Source organism: Esox lucius, chromosome 2, assembly GCF_011004845.1.
Source record: "Esox lucius isolate fEsoLuc1 chromosome 2, fEsoLuc1.pri, whole genome shotgun sequence".
NCBI lineage: Eukaryota > Metazoa > Chordata > Actinopteri > Esociformes > Esocidae > Esox > Esox lucius.
The window spans coordinates 17,200,522-17,221,028 of record NC_047570.1 but is presented as its reverse complement, the minus strand read 5'-3'; the positions used below and the strand labels follow the sequence as shown (position 1 = coordinate 17,221,028).

Sequence of the window (20,507 nt, the reverse complement as noted above, 5' to 3'; positions counted from 1 at the left end):
CATTGGATTGGTGTTCAGTTACATAGTGGAGAATTTCATCCCCATACCGTCCCATATTCCATACCGTCCCTCATGCTAAATCCGTCTGTACTGACCTTTTACAGCTCATCTGCCTGAAAAGGCAACAGACCACAAAAAACATTACAAACTACAACCCTAAGACTCCCGTTGTTGAAGTAGGCCCCAGTCTGGCCAAAAATAAAACGTACCAGTTCTACTGCAGATTTGACTCACTTAGGCCCCTCAATCACCAGATCACTTCTATTCACTTACCCATTTCACCCTAGGTAAACACACTATTTCAAATATTATACTCTGGCTGGTTCAGGTCACAGAGGCAGTACAGTTCAACCCAAAAATCATGCCACCTGAATGTTTCCTTTCCTGTGTTGTTGCCTTTTATGAATATGGATGAAGGTTCCTACTTTCTTGCACATGAAAGTAGGTGCCATAGCGGTATGTCCTACACATAGGTGTGCACTATTTTGTTTATATTTATGACTGTTGGTACATAAAGTCTATGTTACCATTTGTCACTTCATTGCTTAAAAATGCATTATGCTATTTTTAGTCAGTGGTTGTAAAAGTGGCACTGTTGACCCAAAACAGGTCCCCTAAAATGTGGGTACTGTCATGTATGTGCCGATACCAACTTGCTCAGAAGGCCGCAGGTGCCATGTGTTGCTGTGTTGCTGATAAAACTCAGCGGGTTACTTCCAGAAAGTGGTGAGGGGATTAAAAAACCCAAATGAAAAAATCCCTGTTGTTTTACAAAATATTAACCAGAGTAGGAGTTAAACATTTTATTTATGGTGTTTCATATTTTAAGATTTCAAGATTTGAAGTCAGACAAGTGCATGTGTAAATCCTTTCCATTATTTTGATTAATATGCACAGACTACGAACTGAGAAATGACATGGTGCCTAATTGGATTTCACGTGAAGCCTTTTGGTACAATCTGGGGTTGTTGTCAGACAAGGGTTGTCTTGCCCTATTGTGCTCTAACGATTCCTTGTTGAAAGTCTTCTGCAATCGAGGATGTTGACTAATAATATATGCTTTCTCTTCCCGGCTCCTAGTTGCTGACGAGTGCTGCTGGTTAAGTTTAGAAGTACTAGGCAAAATGTGTTTCAGATCTTTAGGTAAAACACGTTCATAACAAATGATAAACCAATAAAGTTGAATGTCCCACAGAACGACGACATTAAAATGACTTGAGTTGCCATTCAAACGCCAGTCTTTCGTCCACTAGAGGCCTCTAAACGTTCTCTACCACCTGAACGCAACGGTCTCTTCTCCAGTGACGTAACTGGCAGAGATGTCATGGCGTCTGTGGGGCTGAAGCTGGAGCTGCAATAAGATAGCTAAAAGCTGTCGACAGTGTGTAAATCGAAATGGAGAAAAATGCAAACCTACATCGAGATGTTGGAGGAAGTATTCTATGTGCCACTATCGCAGGGGAAATGGGAGATATTACAGTTGGCGGAATGAAAGGAGCGAACGATGCGTGCAAGAATAGTGAGCATTCTCCCAATACTTTGGTTAGTTGTACTAGCGCCAGCAACGTTGGTGATCCTAGCACTGCTAATGCTATCTCCAGTGTTGCGAAATTTGATTTACCAGAAAGGATCGAATCTCACCCGGTGCAAGAGAAGAACATTCAGTCAAGTGGTTGGTCGGAGACATTGTCTTCTGGATCTGGAGATCATTTGAGTAACGGGATGGGACATGTCTCGCAACTGTCTACAGGAAATAACGAGGTTGCCACCTCAAAGTTAGTAAACAACAAAACGGATGGCGAAACCTCGTTAGGGAAATCGGAGGCAAGGTTTACCAATGTTCAAATTGAGGGGTCGGATTCACTTGAATCAGTGAAGCTAGTAAAACCGACACACTTATGTCCGGAGAAAACAAACACGGGAAACGTCAAATGTGGAGTAGCAATTGACAATAGCATATCCGAGGGTTTGCAGAGTGGGAGTGACCCGAGCATCGCGGCAGAATCTAGAAGCCTTGACTCACTTGAGTCCTTTTCGAACCTAAATTCCTGTCCCAGTTCCGATCTCAACAGTGATGGTTTGGAGGACAGAGGGATGGCCCTAGCACTACAAAGCGAGTATGGTGCTGATGGAACCAAGATACCGTGCACTAAGGACCGGTGCGCTGGCCAGTCCATATATCACATCAAGTGGATCAAGTGGAAGGAAGAAAATACGCCTATCATTACCCAAAATGAGAACGGCCCATGCCCATTGCTGGCCATAATGAATGTCCTGTTGCTGGCATGGAAGGTAAATTACTGACGTCATGACCTAATCACTGAGACTACATTTGATGGGCATGATACCATTTGTAACATTATTATTCACGGGTGGTTTGAATCCTGAATCATGTTGTATATTCCCCATACTGTTGCCTTTGCAGCTCACTCCCTCTATCTTACAAGTAGGCTAGGCCTTCTCTGCACAACCTTTAATTGAATCCAACATTTGAGCCACTGGTTATGTTTACACGATAAAGATAATGTTTAAACTGCCAGTGACAGTTGGCTGGTAGGCAGTGAATATTCTGGGTCAGTATGCACCTTCACTTGAGTGTCTGAAGCCTTACCTAAAACCTCACTACCTACTGTGAAAATGGGTGCCATGAAAGCAACTGTAAAGGTAATTACTTTCATTGGACACCTGCATGTGTACTGATAGTTGTGTAACTGCTGACAGTGCACTTCTGATTACTTTAAACACAATTCTTTCCTAACAGCTTTGGGTGTATGTCTTACTGAGGACCATAATAATGGGCAGGGAGTTGCTTGTTACATAGCTAATTTTCATACATTTTTGCTAAAGTAGTATTGCTTTGCTATTGCTATTGCTGTTACATAGCTAAAGTAGTATTCCTGGGTTTGTTGAATAATGTTTGCTTCTGTTACAGGTGAAGATGCCACCAATGATGGAGATCATAACTGCTGAACAGTTGATGGAATATCTTGGTGAGTATAAGTGAAATCCTTTTTAATAAATCAAAGGCCGAAAGTCAGTTAACTCAGTGACCTGTTCTTTTGTTATCCTCTTAGGGTGAAGTATAAAGCTGGTTTCTATTTTTGTCTTTACATTTACAGTTGTGACCTGTATTTTAAGTCTGGTTAAAAAATAAATAAAGTAAAGTGACTATGCCAGTACTCACAGGAATGGAGAGTACTGTATCTCTCTTTGGTTTTCTAACTGCCTGGAGGTTGATGTCAGAAATGAGTCCGCCAGTGAATTTAGTACACAGGCACAGTTGAGCATTGAGCTGTAGTAGAAATTAGCCTGGGAAAAGTAATGTGACCTTAATAACAGTACTGGAGGACTGTAATTATATCCCACACTGCCTGGGAAGGCATTACTGTTTGAATAATCACAGGACCTGCCTCACTGCCTGCCTGTCTTACTTTTCTTAGTTCCTCTCCTCCATTCAGTAGACCATGGATTGGCTGGTGCAATTAGCTTTAGGATAAGTTATAATAAAAGCCTTAATATGGATTTCATATGATTTAAGCTTTGGTGCACCAAAAGTATATAGCTGCTGAGAAATCAGTCGCCCGTTATTACCTGAGGTGTCTTTCTACATCTCATGTAAAATATTTGGGCATATAAATTGATAAACCAGAAGCTCTAACATTGGAATAATTTATTAGTTGGACAATTTGACGTGAAATGTTTGAAAAAGTTATTGCATTTTTTAAGCTTTAAATAAAATAAACAAACATGGATGGCAGTTTTGAAGGAAGACCTGGCTGAAGTCACAAATGGAAAATATTTTTCTTTTTCCAGTAGTACGTTACCTTTGTGTGGATAATTGATCATTATGATGTTGCACACTGTTATGGATGTTAAAGAGTCTGAAATGTAAAAATACAGTACATATCATCACTCATTTGAAAGTTTTTTTTAATGTTACCAGAAGGCATTGTACCTTAGGATTGGATACTATTATGTAGTTTGAAAAGCGTAAATTGCTTTTGGAAAGTATTCTGATCTGTTCGGTCCAGTATGAAGATGAGTCACTACTATAAGTCACTTTGTATATGAGCATCAGCTAAATTTTTCCTCTTGCCTCTCCCTATACCTTTCATAATATTCAAGAATTCAGAATTTTTGCTGGAAATTGAACTGTTTCCATTGATCATCCTTGAGCTGTTTCTACAACTTTGTTTGAGCCCACCTGTGGTAAAATCAATTGATTGGACAAGATTTTGAAAGGCACACACCTGTCTATACAGTGGGGAGAACAAGTATTTGATACACTGCCGATTTTTCAGGTTTTCCTACTTACAAAGCATGTAGAGGTCTGTAATTGTTATCATAGGTACACTTCAACTGTGAGAGACAGAATCTAAAACAAAAATCCAGAAAATCACATTGTATGATTTTTAAATAATTAATTTGCATTTTATTGCATGACATAAGTATTTGATCACCTACCAACCAGTAAGGATTCCGGCTCTCACAGACCTGTTAGTTTCTCTTTAAGAAGCCCTCCTGTTCTCCATTAATTACCTGTATTAACTGCACCTGTTTGAACTCGTAACCTGTATAAAAGACACCTGTCCACTCACTCAATCAAACAGCCTCCAACCTCTCCACAATGGCCAAGACCACAATAGGCTACAGGACAATAGGACAATAGCAGCTTGGTGAGAAGGCAACTGTTGGCGAAATATTTTGAAAATGGAAGAAGTTCAAGATGACGGTCAATCTCCCTCGGTCTGGGGCTCCATGCAAGAGCTCACCTTGTGGGGCATCAATGATCATGAGGAAGGTGAGGGATCAGCCCAGAACTACACGGCAGGACCTGGTCAATGACCCGAAGAGAGCTGGGACCACAGTCTCAAAGAAAACCATTAGTAACACACTACGCCGTCATGGATTAAAATCCTGCAGCGTACGCATGGTCCCCCTGCTCAAGCCAGCGCATGTCCAGGCCCATCTGAAGTTTGCCAATGACCATCTGGATGATCTAGAGGAGGAATGGGAGAAGGTCATGTGGTCTGATAAGACAAAATAGAGCTTTCTGGTCTAAACTCCACTTGCTGTGCTTGGAGGAAGAAGAAGTATGAGTACAACCCCAAGAACACCATCCCAACCGTGAAGCATGGAGGTGGAAATATCATTCTTTGGGGATGCTTTTCTGCCCAGGGGACAGGACGATCTCACTGTATTGAGGGGAGGATGGATGGGGCCATGTATTGCGAGATCTTGGCCAACAACCTCCTTCCCTCAGTAAGAGCATTGAAGATGGGTCGTGGCTGGGTCTTCCAGCATGACAACGACCCGAAACACACAGCCAGGGCAACTAAGTAGTGGCTCCGTAAGAAGCATCTCAAGGTCCTGGAGTGGCCTAGCCAGTCTCCAGACCTGAACCCAATAGAAAATCTTTGGAGGGAGCTGAAAGTCCGTATTGCCCAGCAACAGCCCCAAATCCTGAAGGATCTGGGGAAGGTCTGTATGGAGGAGTGGGCCAAAATCCCTGCTGCAGTGTGTGCAAACCTGGTCAAGAACTACAGGAAACGTGTGATCTCTGTAATTGCCAACAAAGGTTTCTGTACCAAATATTAAGTTTTGCTTTTCTGATGTATCAAATACTTATGTCATGCAATAAAATGGTAATTAATTACTTAAAAACCATACAATGTGATTTTCTGGATTTTTGTTTTAGATTCCGTCACTCACAGTTGAAGAGTACCTATGGTAAAAATTAGACTTCTACATGCTTTGTAAGTAGTAAAACCTGCAAAATCTTTTTAGAGGTGGATGCCCATCCAAACTGATCATTCTGGGAAGAAGGGCCGATGGTCTCTTTGAATTCCTATGTAAAGATGGGAGAACTTTCCAGTAGGACAACCATTTCTGCAGCACTCCACCAATCAGTCGTTGGTGATAGAGTTGCCAGACAGATGCCATTTCTCTGTGAAAGGCACATGACAGCCCGTTTGGTGTTTTCCAAAAGGCACGTAAAAGGTTTCTCAGTGTCGTGTGCTGTTTACAGAGGAGTGGATTCCATCTGACCAAGGCCCTTCTCCACCAATTGCTCTAGGAAGGGTGTTGGTGGTTCCACACATACATTTAAGAATGATGAAGGCCACTGGGTTTCTGTGAAAAAAGTGAAGGGGTCTGAACACTTTCCTAAAGCACTGTATGTAGTGTGTGTTGGTGTCATGTAGCTGAGTTGGTAGAGCTTGCAACGCCATTGTTGTGGGTTCAATGCCAGGATATGGGGCCAGGATAAAAACATTGGATAATGTATGCACTCACGACTGTAAGTCGCTGTGAATAACACCTGCAAAATTACTCAAATGTTAACTAAATACATGGCTAGTTAATATATTTTGTTTTTTAAATCATGTTAATGGGATAATTAGAGATTTTAGCAGCTGTTTATCTTCAGATTAAATTGTGAATACAGTTTTCATTAATCAGAATGCAGTTAGAAGTACATTGCAAACTACTGCACAGTGCATGGAAGACCCTGTGAACAACAGGCATATTAGCTGTTACTTGAGCTTTAGAAACATTAGCTGTTACCAGAAAATTTGAAAAATATGCACTTTACTTTGTTTTCTCTGGCACTGACTTTGCCAGCTGGCTTCAGTGAAGGAATATGTACTTATTATGATTGTCAGATATTGTTTTTCCAAGACACCTTAAATAGAATGCACTTATTGTAAGTCAATTTGGATAAGAGCATCTGCTAAATGAATAAAATGTAAATATGTAAATGTACTTTAGACTAAGTCACTGTTCTAATTAATTTAACATTGTCTGACAATACACCATATAACTTCCTTTATATTGGAAGCAGATACCAAAGAACTGACTATTGACCATAATAAAGAAGATAAATATACTCATTGCTAAAATCCTGAACTACCTCTTTAAGACTTTCACAGATGGTTGATTAAAACTCTTCTCATCTGTGTCAAAAATACACTGCCATGTATGCATATTTTTTTAACAGTACACAATTAATTCCCTCAGTAAACGTCTAAGGAATACATCCCAGAACAAGCACACAACTTGTTAATGGATAAACCTCTGAAGCTAAGAAATTATCCATTATTATTTGTCACACCCTTTATGGGTGTTACGTGCTTTGGCCTGTGTTTTAGGTGACCCACCACATTCACAAACAATGGTTTGGTCACAAACACAGCAAGTCACATGGCTACAGCTAGCTATATACAGTGGTTTACATAAGTCTTCGACAACATTGGACTTTTGTTCCTCCAAAGTTTGATTGAAACGTTCCATTATTTGGTGATTGACCTACACAAAATATTTGATGTTTTCCAAATGAGAGTTTCCAAAAAAACAGATGCCCTATTTCAGAGCACCAAAAAGGTTTTTGTTGAGATCATTGACAAAATAATTCACTACTAAATCCATTTCAATTACACTTTGTAACAAATTCCAGTGGGTTGACTACTTATGTAGTCCAGAGTAAAGCAGGCAGACAGACATTTAGGCATTCAATAACAATGTAATGTCCATGTTGTAACCAGTCTACACTGGTAAACATAAAACTAAATACTTACATTTGGTCTCTTGCTCCCATAGCTTCTCATCTTTATCACTCACACTGGGGACAGCTGTGTGTGGGAGAAAAGGCTCTGTGCGCCCTTTACACGTTTTCTTTAAAAATGATTGATAGAAGTGCCTTATTGGAGACTTGGCCAACTATTCTCTATTGCTAGAATTCATAGTTTCATTTAGACGTTGGTAAAATAATGTACTTCAAGTATACTGTAACCTTTAAGGACCAAGAGAAACATTGTTTAATTTGATGCCCAGCTTCACCTTCTCCTTTAGTTTTTATAGGAATAGGTAAAGCTCTTTGTTACACAGTAAAAATAAATCATACAGTCAACTTTCATTATGTTTCTGATTTTGCCACTTAATATGCAGCTGTCTTTATTAATATGCGTTACAGTTAACATCACAGCGTGCTGTAGTAGAGGGTTGGCGTACTTAGGTCAAAGCATTATTTGCCGTCTATTTGCTGTCCCTTTCTTTTTTGACTAATTGAGACGTCCAGGCTAGCAGACAGTCTCAAAGATGGCTAACGTTTTAGATCCCTTCAATCCCAGCTGACTTGGGTGTTATTGATGCATCTAGGGCATTTCAGATGGCTATAAGGGGACCTTGTTAAGTAATAGTTTAACGATACGTATTTTGCTTTGCATTGTCGACAGTAAATGTGTCAAAATTTTTTCTAACTGTTTTTTGTTGTATAAATGTTTTGGGGTTATCTATAACAGGACTCTAAAAGAGACCATTGTCTCAGTGTGACTTCCCTAAGTAACATTAATTCAAAAGTCTACCCAAGTCATATTCCACATACTGGTCCTCACCTAGCTACTAAACCTCCCCTCATAGTGCATCTCTAGTGGATATATTTACCCAGGTCTAACGTCAGGAGGACTGTAGACCAGCCCTCATAGTGGATATATTTTCCCAGGTCTAACATCAGGAGGACTGTAGACCTGCCCTCATTGTGCATCTCTAGTGGATATATTTACCCAGGTCTAACGTCAGGAGGACTGTAGACCAGCCCTCATAGTGGATATATTTACCCAGGTCTAACGTCAGGAGGACTGTAGACCAGCCCTCATTGTGCATCTCTAATGGATATATTTACCCAGGTCTAACGTCAGGAGGACTGTAGACCAGCCCTCATAGTGGATATATTTACCCAGGTCTAACGTCAGGAGGACTGTAGACCAGCCCTCATAGTGCATCTCTTTGGATATATTTTCCCAGATCTAACGTCAGGAGGACTGTAGACCAGCCCTCATAGTGCATCTCTAGTGGATATATTTACCCAGGTCTAACGTCAGGAGGACTGTAGACCAGCCCTCATTGTGCATCTCTAATGGATATATTTACCCAGGTCTAACGTCAGGAGGACTGTAGACCAGCCCTCATAGTGGATATATTTACCCAGGTCTAACGTCAGGAGGACTGTAGACCAGCCCTCATAGTGCATCTCTAGTGGATATATTTACCCAGGTCTAACGTCAGGAGGACTGTAGACCAGCCCTCATTGTGCATCTCTAATGGATATATTTACCCAGGTCTAACGTCAGGAGGACTGTAGACCAGCCCTCATAGTGGATATATTTACCCAGGTCTAACGTCAGGAGGACTGTAGACCAGCCCTCATAGTGCATCTCTTTGGATATATTTTCCCAGATCTAACGTCAGGAGGACTGTAGACCAGCCCTCATAGTGCATCTCTAGTGGATATATTTCCCCAGATCTAATGTCAGAAGTACTGTAGACCAGCCCTTTTGCAGTGTTACATTAATGCCAAGTGGCATACACAATGCATGTTTTCAAATCTTTCTCCTTTTTCCCTTTTCAGCTGTGTCGTTTAGGTTAGTGTTGTAGACATGCAATTCTGTAATATCTGAAAAACAGGTTGCTGTATTCCTATTCTTGTTAACTAAGTTAAATTGTCTTTCTGTAGACCGTTTCAGATAACCCTGTCTGCTGGTTAGGTACATGCACTGAATCAAATCAACCTGTCTGCTGGTTAGGTACATGCACTGAATAAAATCAACCTGTCTGCTGGTTAGGTACATGCACTGAATCAAATCACCCTGTCTGCTATTTAGGTACATGAACTGAATCTAAAACAACACTGAATAATAGGGGGACAACAATATGACTGGCCCTAACTGTAGGAATTGCCATCCAACCACAATCTTCTTTTCATTTATTTGGTTGCATGTTTTTGCTCCATTTAGTTCTTCTGTCCTTGATATCCTTCAACAGTAATCTTATTTTTCTTTCTCTGCATCAATGACTACCTGTCTACCCCTCCACCACTCTAAACATCCAGGAATACTGAGGCTTTCAAAAAACAAAGAAAGGAAGTTCATTTAACAGTGAATAAATTTTTTACATTTACAATCAAATAGAACGTATGTGGGAATATTACGTACTATTACCTAGGTGTAGCGTTTTTTTGGATGCACAAGTTTGGAATATATTATATACAACCAATCAATGGTAAACATTGTTTTTTATAAATGATGCAATTAAAATCTCTGTATGTGTCATACAGTGGGGAGAACAAGTATTTGATACACTGCTGATTTTGCAGGTTTTCCCACTTACAAAGCATGTCTGTAATTTTTATTATAGGTACTCTTCAACTGTGAGTGACATTTCCTGTAGTTCTTGACCAGGTTTGCACACACTGCAGCAGGGATTTTGGCCCACTCCTCCATACAGACCTTTTCCAGATCCTTCGGGAGGACTGTAGACCTGCCCTCATTGTGCATCTCTAGTGGATATATTTACCCAGGTCTAACGTCAGGAGGACTGTAGACCTGCCCTCATAGTGCATCTCTAGTGGATATATTTACCCAGGTCTAACGTCAGGAGGACTGTAGACCTGCCCTCATAGTGCATCTCTAGTGGATATATTTACCCAGGTCTAACGTCAGGAGGACTGTAGACCTGCCCTCATAGTGCATCTCCAGTGGATATATTTACCCAGGTCTAATTTACCCAGGACTGTTTCAGATCACCCTGTCTGCTGGTTAGGTACATGCACTGAATCAAATCAACCTGTCTGCTGGTTAGGTACATGCACTGAATCAAATCAACCTGTCTGCTGGTTAGGTACATGCACTGAATCAAATCACCCTGTGACATTTCCTGTAGTTCTTGACCAGGCTTGCACACACTGCAGCAGGGATTTTGGCCCACTCCTCCATACAGACCTTTTCCAGATCCTTCGGGATTCGGGGCTGTCGCTGGGCAATACGGACTTTCAGCTCCCTCCAAATATGTTCTATTGGGTTCAGGTCTGGAGACTGGCTAGGCCACTCCAGGACCTTGAGATGCTTCTTACGGAGCCACTCCTTAGTTGCCCTGGCTGTGTGTTTCGGGTGGTTGTCATGCTGGAAGACCCAGCCATGACCCATCTTCAATGCTCTTACTGAGGGAAGGAGGTTGTTGGCCAAGATCTTGCAATACATGGTCCCACCTCCATATTTCACGGTTGGGATGGTGTTCTTGGGGTTGTACTCATCCTCCTTCCTCCAAACATGGCGTATGGAGTTTAGACCAAAAAGCTCTATTTTTGTCTCATCAGACCACATGACCTTCTCCCATTCCTCCTCTGGATCATCCAGATGGTCATTGGCAAACTTCAGACGGGTGCCGTGCGCTGCAGGATTTTAATCCATGACGGCGTAGTGTGTTACTAATGGTTTTCTTTGAGACTTTTGTCCCAGCTCTCTTCAGGTCATTGACCAGGTCCTGCTGTGTAGTTCTGGGCTGATCCCTCACCTTCCTCATGATCATTGATTCCCCACAAGGTGAGCTCTTGCATGGAGTCCCAGACCGAGGGAGATTGACCGTCATCTTGAACTTCTTCCATTTTTTTAGAATTGCGCCAACAGTTGTTGCCTTCTCACCAAGCTGCTTGACTATTGTCCTGTAGTCCATCCCAGCATTTTGCAGGTCTACAATTTTATCCCTGATGTCCTTACACAGCTCTCTGGTCTTGGCCATGGAGAGGTTGGAGTCTGCTTGATTGTGTGGACAGGTGTCTTTTATACAGGTAATGAGTTCAAACAGTTGCAGTTAATACAGGTAATGAGTGGAGAATAGGAGGGCTTCTTAAAGAAAAACTAACAGGTCTGTGAGAGCCAGAATTCTTACTGGTTGGTAGGTGATCAAATACTTATGTCATGAAATAAAATGCAAATTAATTATTTCAAAATCATACAATGTGATTTTCTGCATTCTGTCTCTCACAGTTGAAGTGTACCTATGATAACAATTACAGACCTCTACATGCTTTGTAAGTAGGAAAACCTGCAAAATCGGCAGTGTATCAAATACTTGTTTCCCCCACTGTATGAACAGGATACACCAGGACCATTCAATTAAATGCTTACATGCTGGTCCCCCTTAAGGAAAATGCTGCAACAATCAGAATTTCATCAAAATCAGACTAGGGTTTTTTCAGACACTGCATGTGTGACGAAGACCAATCCATAGTGCCCGCTGGATGTCATGGTGGGGGACAATTAGTCATTGTGTCTGTTACTGAACTCTGTTAATGGAACAGCCTAATGTTTCCCCCTCACAGAATCAGCCTTTATGGGTCCATAGAGCTTGGTATCCATAACCGCTCAATTATAATTGGATTGCATGCATTCGATTTGGGTTCATTTTGCTGGAGGAAAATTGTAATCTACAGTCAGTGTGTGCATTTCATAGTCAGACTTTCAAATCTAATTGGACCTTACTTTAAAACTTCCCTTAAGAGAGAGCAGCAAAGAAAGATAGACTTGACTTTACTAGAAACCATACCCTGCTAGTACTGTGAGATGAAACACTGAGAGAGGAGACCATTTAGACTGGACAAAGCAATATTAAAATAAATTCATCTTTTCTCTGACAGCGGGTGTGTGCATCTGAGAGAACAAAGTGTACACTCTAACCCATATCTCTATGGTCAATACTGGTCAGAAGCTGCTGTGAAGCTAAAAACCTATTGCCTCTGTGGTTCTGCAACATTTGCTCATCTGCTCCAACTGATGCCCCTGTATGATTGCTAGTTCTCAGAGCAAAGAAACATGACTCCGTTAGCTGTTTAAAACCCTCCTGCAAATCAAAGGTGACGAGCAATTGAGGCACACAGCGTTTTCATTTCATATTGCTCCTGTTTTTCTACTTTCGCCTGTGCCTCCACAGGGATTCTCATGGTTGTTGCGATCCCTCTCCTGCACGCTGCTGACCTTAAACTAAATTATGCAGGCTGTGTTTGTGCTTATAAACTCAGATATGCCCGGATGAACAGTCTCTTCCGTTCTTATACAATAATGCCTATAAATTGTGGCTTTCTGAGTTCGTAGAGACGTCTTTGACTTAACTCCAGCAAGTGGGTAAGAGAACATAAGGAATGCTTTGGGCCCTGGGAAATCCCATCATCTTTTGCAGTGTCCAGGACCAGGCAGTTAGTCTCATCTCCTAGCCTCAGCATTGGGCTTCACACTGCAGTTTGTTTCATGTCCATTGAAAACGCAACGGCTTGTTAGAAGACCTGCTCACAAAGACACTGTGTTAATACATACCGTAAGGCCCACAAGGATGGACAAGATGCTGGCGGTTGATGCTGAGATTCAGCCCTCTGTTGAGGGGGGGCAGTGAATCAGCCAAAGCAAGAGTAGAGGCCCAGAGAGGGTGTCTACGGTCAGCTGGTAGGAAACCGGGGGCAGGCAGAGGGATAGCTGGGGGGATTCCTCTGGGCACAGAGATTACAGACACTGAACGTTGGTCTGTTCTCAACAGTAAGAGACTGTGTTCTGTTCTGCGGTGCTGTGCGGTGCTCAGGGAGGGGAGGGTGGTAATGGGTGGATGACAGGTGCACTGTGATTAACACTACAAGACTGTCTCCTTCTCGCCCTCTCTCCATCGTGGTTGAAATGGCAAGGCTTTCCCTGCCTGCACCGTCGACTGACCTTCGTAGGCCCTGAATCTGAGCCCTTAACACCTCTCTAGGGGCCTCGACTGAACCCAAACTGCCTGGTTGAGCCATACCTGGAAAAAACACTGGCCAGTGCTTAACACTCCCCACAGCACCTCTAGCAGGGGATAAAACGCCTGTCACGGATTCGGAATCCGGTCAATAATATCACCTCTTCAGTCAAATTTATTTATAAAGCCCTTTTTACATCAGCAGTTTTGTAAAAGCACAAAGTGCATTTACAAAACACACAGCCTGAAACCCCAAAGAGCAAGCAACAACAGTGTTGATGCACAGTGGCTAGGAAAAACTCCCTAAAAGGGTCAAAAACATAGAAAGAAACCTAGAGAGGAACCAGACTTGGAGGAGTGACCAGTCCACGTCTGGTTGTGCCGGGTGAACATTTTAAGAGTACAAATTGTAGTAATTAGTAAATACATGTGGGCAGTGTCCAGAGTCTATAAAACATAATCCAGGTCAGAAGGTATGACCAGGTGGAAAAGGACAGGGACAATCCGTGGGAGGGGGGAATGGTCATCGGTGTGGCAGCCGAAATCATCAGGTATCATCTTGCTCTGCCACACAACCAGGAGGACTTTGGACAGGGACAGCTGCGAGTCCTTCGAGCCTGGTACACTTGAGGTGTGGTCCAAGACCTCATGTCCTCCTTAGTTTAAACGGAGCAGGAGACAAGGAAATGTTAGAGATCACATTCCTTAGATTAACAAGGATTTACAATGGAGAAGGAGAACTGATCCTACTCCCCCTGGCACAATAATATTGCAGAATAAAACCTTGGGGCTGAGACGGGGGGTCCACTGACCCTGTGGCCCAATCTAAGGGAGAACCTGGACAGGGCCCAAAAGGCAGGAAGTCAATCCACCCACATTACCAAGCATCAACCTTTTCTTTGACGCCTGCAGGTGGTCGGCCAGCCTTGTGATGTCGTTGCAGAGGACTACTCTGATGACATGTTCTCCCTCAGCTACCCTGTGTCGGTTAGTCCTGTCCACCCACATTCTCTGATGTCTTCTCCCCTCTGTCTTTCCTTTGCCTGCAGGGGACTACATCCTAGACGCCAAGCCGAAAGAGATCTCTGAAGCTCAGCGGCTCAACTATGAACAGGTAAGGACTGTTGTTGCCTGAGAATTGTTATCAGTAGGTGCATATTGGAGCATATGACAGGCGTGCAGGCAGAGAGAGGGGGCTGGAAGCCAGAGGTAAGCAGTCTTCAGGCTATGGAGCATCCCCCTCTCTCTTAGATCTCTAATGGGCAGAGCAGGAGCCAACATGGCTAAGGCAGCAGCTATCTCATTCTCGTTTCTACACTCAAAATACCCCTGCTTGCTGTTTAATGATTATACAGACCACTGCACCTTTTTCTTTCCTTTTTAAAAAATTTGAAAAGGAAGGTTTTGAGTGAGGAACAGAAGGATTAAAATTAAGAGCCCACTGCAAATTGAATGCTTCTGTTCCTCACTCAAAATTTAATTTTTCGACTTTTTTGGAAAGGAAAGAAAAAGGTGCAGTGCTTTCTTCATTTTTTAAGGAGCTGTAGATGCTGTCCTCTCCTATCTAGAAATCTAGAATGTTCTAATGTCAGGATGATGATGATACAGCCATGCGCCTCAAAGTCAGTGACTTTGACCAGCGAATGTATGTTTATGTAAGATGGAAATAAACAGCATGATGATTATGGTTACATGACTTGGGATAGAACAACCCACTGCACTAATGAATTTGCATGTTTCTTTAGTGAAAACATTTAAAGTATTAGACCGACCATCAGAACTACACTGTCTAACAAGGACTCTGTACCGTCACCACGACCACCAAGACATAACTTGGTTATTATGTCGCAATTTAACACAATTGATCAAAAATCCCTAGAAGAAACAGTTCGACATCTTAAAGCTTACACTTGCTGTCTCGACACACTGACAGCAGACTTAATTTTTTTTTTTTAACTCTATAACAGTGGACCTACAGCAAATAGTTAATAGCTCTCTATCGGGCATTTTCCCAACATCTCTAAAAACAGCTGCCATTAAGCCCCTATTAAAAAAGAGAACACTGGATGCATCTATAATGAACAACTATAGACCTGTATCAAATCTCCCTTTTATAGCCAAGATCATTTAGAAGGTTGTCTTCAGTCAACTCAGGAATTTTGTGACCTCAAGCGTTCTCTTAGACAAATTTCAGTCAGGTTTCTGACCTCACCACAGTACTGAAACGGCCCTGATTAAAGTTTTAAATGATATACGGCTGAATACTGATTCTGATAAAATAACAGTTCTGGTTCTATTAGATCTCAGTGCAGCATTTGACACTGTGGATCATAGAACACTTATAGATAGGCTGGAAAATTGTGTAGGACTCTCCGGGACAGTCATTGATTGGTTCAAATTATCTAGATGGCCGGAGTTACCTTGTCACCATTGGTAATCATGAATCTGATAGGGTGCCTATGACATGCAGAGTTCCACAGCGATCAGTTCTCGGACTGCTTTTGTTCAATATCTATATGCTACCTCTGGACCAAATTCTACAGAACATTAACTACCACAGCTATGCCGATGATACTTAAATATATATGGCTCTCGAACCATATGACAACAGCACAATAGATTCTCTGTGTCACTGTATAGAGCATATAAATATCTGGATGAACCAAAATTGATAAAGGATGAACCAAGATAAAAGTGTGTTTGGCAAAAAAAAAAAAGAACAAGAGCTGGATTCTCGGGCCCTTAAAACCAGATCAAGTGTGTAATCTTGGTGTTCTGATAGACAGACCTCACATTTACCAGTCATATCAAAGCGGTCACCAAAACAGCATTCTATCATTTTTTTAAATATAACCAGAATCAAAGGCTTGGTGTCCCAAAAAGACTAAGAGAAGCTCATCCATGCTTTTATCTCTAGTAGGGTTGACTATTGTAATGGTCTCTTAACTGGACGACCCAAAAAGACTCATTCAGAATGCTGCTGCTAGAATGTTAACCAGGACCAAGAGAACAGAGCACATCATTCCGGTTCTTAAATCTTTGCATTCTAGTCAGTTAGATTTCAAAGTGGTGCTTTTATTTTATAAATCTCTGAATGGTTTAGGACCTGCATACATTTCTGATATGTTTTGAAGAATGTAAACCGAGCAGGGCTCTTAGATCCATGAACACAGTTCAGCTAGTAGAGCCCAGAGTCCAAACTAAACATGGAGAAGCTGCGTTTAGCAGTAATGCTGTACACAACTGGAATAAACTACCAGATGATCTTAGACGTGCCCCAAACGTATACATTTTTAAATCCAGGTTAAAAACACTTCTCTTTTCACGTGCCTATGACTGAGCACTTAAACTTAACCACACTGTTTAGCCTTATAACCTCCTATGTCTTTATCCCATTTTTTATCTTTGTTGTCTTATTGTATTATTTATTATTTTGATGTTTTCATTTGAGTATTTGTTTTTATGTTATTGTATTTTTATATATTTCTTTCTTTTAATTGCACATTTAATTGCTTCGATGTATGAATTATTCTATATAAATAAACTTGCTTGCTTGCTTGCACTGGAGCGGCATTAAGCTCCTATATAGTAAGTTACATAAGCTGTGTCTTGCCGGGCCCGCAAACAGAACACGAGCCTGCAGATCATATCTTTTCACATGGCTGTGGGTGGGTACTCATGGATGCATGACTGGGTTCAGATTGAGGCCAGCGCTGGGGCTATGAGTGGCTCAAAAAGCTCAGCAGGGATGGCCTTTCCATGCAACTCCCATCCGTGTTCCTGCTGCCTGGAATGTGGGAGTGGCACTGAGGCTCCTCTCCTTTTCTCCCCCTCTCCTCCTCCACACTGTTGAGGCAAGAGCCGGGACATCTGTGGATGTTTCTCGGACGTCTTTGTTCAGAGTTTAGAGAAGGAATGGGTGTGGATGTACCAAAGTCTAGGTGACTGTCAGTGGAGATTGTTTTGGCTGCTGTACAGTCCTAGCTATTTATTCTAATGGTACATTGTGTGAATTTAAGCATGTTGACTTTATTTATTCATTGTTTTACTTATTGTGGTCTATGTTGTAATTGCAGTGGTCTGATGTTAGACTATGGTCCAGAACTAGATGTTTATCTTTTGAAAAAGGGAGTAAATTCACCCTGGTTTCTTTTACAAATGAGGCCTGGAGTAAAAAAAGCATATCAGATAAGCTAATTCCTAGACAATAACTTGTGAAAATATTTCTGTAGATCCTCTTGTGGTATGACGGTAGTTGTAACTGGTGGGATCAACAGGGCTGTTGCATTGTGACATGAATTAAGGCTACATTAATAAAGCAAAGTGTAACTTGGTGACCTACAACTAATGGTTAAAGTGTATTTCCAGCTATATTCATATTGATGTTGTCACCTTAGTCCAGGCACAGTATAGAATAAGTCTTATACAATTTCCAGCTTTTTATTAAGGCAGTGTGCTTTTAGTTAAGGCAGTGTGCTTTTAGTTAAGGCAGTGTGCTTTTAGTTAAGGCAGTGTGCTTTTAGTTAAGGCAGTGTGCTTTTAGTTAAGGCAGTGTGCTTTTAGTTAAGGCAGTGTGCTTTTGGTTAAGGCAGTGTGCTTTTGGTTAAGGCAGTGTGCTTTTGGTTAAGGCAGTGTGCTTTTGGTTAAGCCGGTGTGCTTTTGGTTAAGCCGGTGTGTCTTTGGTTAAGCCGGTGTGTCTTTGGTTAAGCCGGTGTGTCTTTGGTTAAGCCGGTGTGTCTTTGGTTAAGCCGGTGTGTCTTTGGTTAAGCCGGTGTGTCTTTGGTTAAGCCGGTGTGTCTTTGGTTAAGCCGGTGTGTCTTTGGCTAAGCCGGTGTGTCTTTGGCTAAGCCGGTGTGTCTTTGGTTAAGCCGGTGTGTCTTTGGTTAAGCCGGTGTGTCTTTGGCTAAGCCGGTGTGTCTTTGGTTAAGCCGGTGTGTCTTTGGTTAAGCCGGTGTGTCTTTGGTTAAGCCGGTGTGTCTTTGGCTAAGCCGGTGTGTCTTTGGTTAAGCCGGTGTGTCTTTGGTTAAGCCGGTGTGTCTTTGGTTAAGCCGGTGTGTCTTTGGTTAAGCCGGTGTGTCTTTGGCTAAGCCGGTGTGTCTTTGGCTAAGCCGGTGTGTCTTTGGTTAAGCCGGTGTGTCTTTGGTTAAGCCGGTGTGTCTTTGGCTAAGCCGGTGTGTCTTTGGTTAAGCCGGTGTGTCTTTGGTTAAGCCGGTGTGTCTTTGGCTAAGCCGGTGTGTCTTTGGTTAAGCCGGTGTGTCTTTGGTTAAGCCGGTGTGTCTTTGGTTAAGGCAGTGGGCTTTTACTTAAGGCAGTGTGTTTTTGGTTAAGGCAGTGTGTTTTTGGTGTTGTCTGCCCAGATGTCCAGATAGTTAGAGTTGTGACGGCTACCAGTGTGAGCACTGCCCAAGGTACAGATGCTTTTACACCATTAACAGATTCATTTTTAAGAGATCTGTAAAATAACTTATAGCATTGCTGACCAATTTCAGTTAAACATAGGCTTTCTGCAATGCTACAAAGGATGGAAGCTCTGAGGCAGTTTGGACGGAAACAGTTGTGGGATCATCTTGGATTTGGCTGTGTAAGCCCTGCATCAGCATGGTGGCAGTGCACTCATCCAGGAGCCACACACAATGACTGGGGAGAGAGTGGGTTGGGTACAGTCGGATGTCTTTCACTAGGGAGGGGGTCTTTAGCATACCAGTGTTTAAGTCAAACAAAAATAGAAGAATTAAAAAGAACAATTCAAACTTTGTTCTTCCCTTTGTTTGATATCCTCTGCTGCATATTTGAATAGTCATGCTAGCTACTTTTATGATTTTGAAGAGTGTTGAACGAGTTCACCCTAACAGATAGTTCTATTTATAAACTCTGGCTTCAAACATCATATGTTGCAGAAGGATATGTGGATTAAAATAGTGATTGCTTTGCGGTTGTTAAACAGTAACTCTGAGAAACTGAAGAGCTCGGGGAAGGTTTATTCTGCCAAGGCTTCCCCTGGTCAGGATGCTGAAGCCTTGATAAAGGGCCCTCCAGAGAATTAGCATTCTGTAGCATTATTCATGTGACGGCACTTTTATGGTTACACGATATATGGAATATTTAATTTGATTGAGATTGAGGTGCTACTAAAAATAATGTGGTGTCTCTGCCAGTGCTTATATCCATGAGTGCAGATTGACGAGTGCTTGTTGTAAGTGCACACAATTCAGTTGGACTCATGCGGAGCAGAAATTGTATGTCCAGCCTAAGAGGGCAGTCCAGTCAGGGTGCCAGTGACATGGAAATGGAAGCTAAGCTCTTGACTGTCTGTAAGACAGGCAGCCATTCCTCCAGCCTTGTGCTCTGTTTACCAGCGGATGGAGGTCTGGAGTCAGTTGCCAGTGAAAGCATAGCTGGCTGGCTGTGTGTGTGTGTGTGTGTGTGTGGGGGGGGGGGGGGGTGTAGGGGTGTGTGGGGTGTGTGTGTGTGTGTGAGGGGTGTGTAGGGGTGTGTGTGTGTGTGGGGGGGGGGGTGTAGGGGTGTGTGGGGTGTGTGTAGGGGTGTGTGTGTGGGGGGGGGTGTAGGGGTGTGTGTAGGGGTGTGTGTGTGTGGGGGGGGGGGTGTAGGGGTGTGTGTGTGTGGGGGGGGGGGGGGGGTTCTGCAGCTCGACCACAGGGTGGTGGAATTGAAATATTGATTCCAGGCTGTTAGTGGAACATGTGACAGGATGTCAGGACTTTTTATCCAATCAGCAATCCAATCTTTATTCTTTAAAAGCTTGAGTGGGACTATTAAAAACAAGCGACCGGGGCCTGGCCAACCGTTCTTCAGGCTCTCTGTGTGGGTCCCATTTACTTCACAGAGGTTATCATTGATGTGGCTAGGTGCTGCTACTAACCCTGAAGCGCTCTACTGCTGTTGTGGAGTTGCCGTTTGGTCCGGTACGTGACAACTAGTTCTCCCCGCGACTGTCCACACGTGTC

The 20,507-nt window shown here is 42.5% G+C and overlaps 1 protein-coding gene across 1 annotated transcript in view; it reads left to right on the top strand.

Annotated features, from left to right (window-relative positions):
* Nucleotides 1-1,240: 1,240 nt before the first annotated feature.
* mindy2 (MINDY lysine 48 deubiquitinase 2) overlaps nucleotides 1,241-20,507 on the top strand; it is a 36,148-nt gene continuing 16,881 nt past the window's right edge. Inside the window, exons 1-3 of the mRNA XM_010880418.4 lie at nucleotides 1,241-2,292; nucleotides 2,933-2,990; nucleotides 14,592-14,656. Coding sequence (XP_010878720.1) covers nucleotides 1,396-2,292; nucleotides 2,933-2,990; nucleotides 14,592-14,656 — 1,020 coding nt within the window. The 5' untranslated portion in view covers nucleotides 1,241-1,395. The remainder of the gene's footprint in view (nucleotides 2,293-2,932; nucleotides 2,991-14,591; nucleotides 14,657-20,507) is intronic.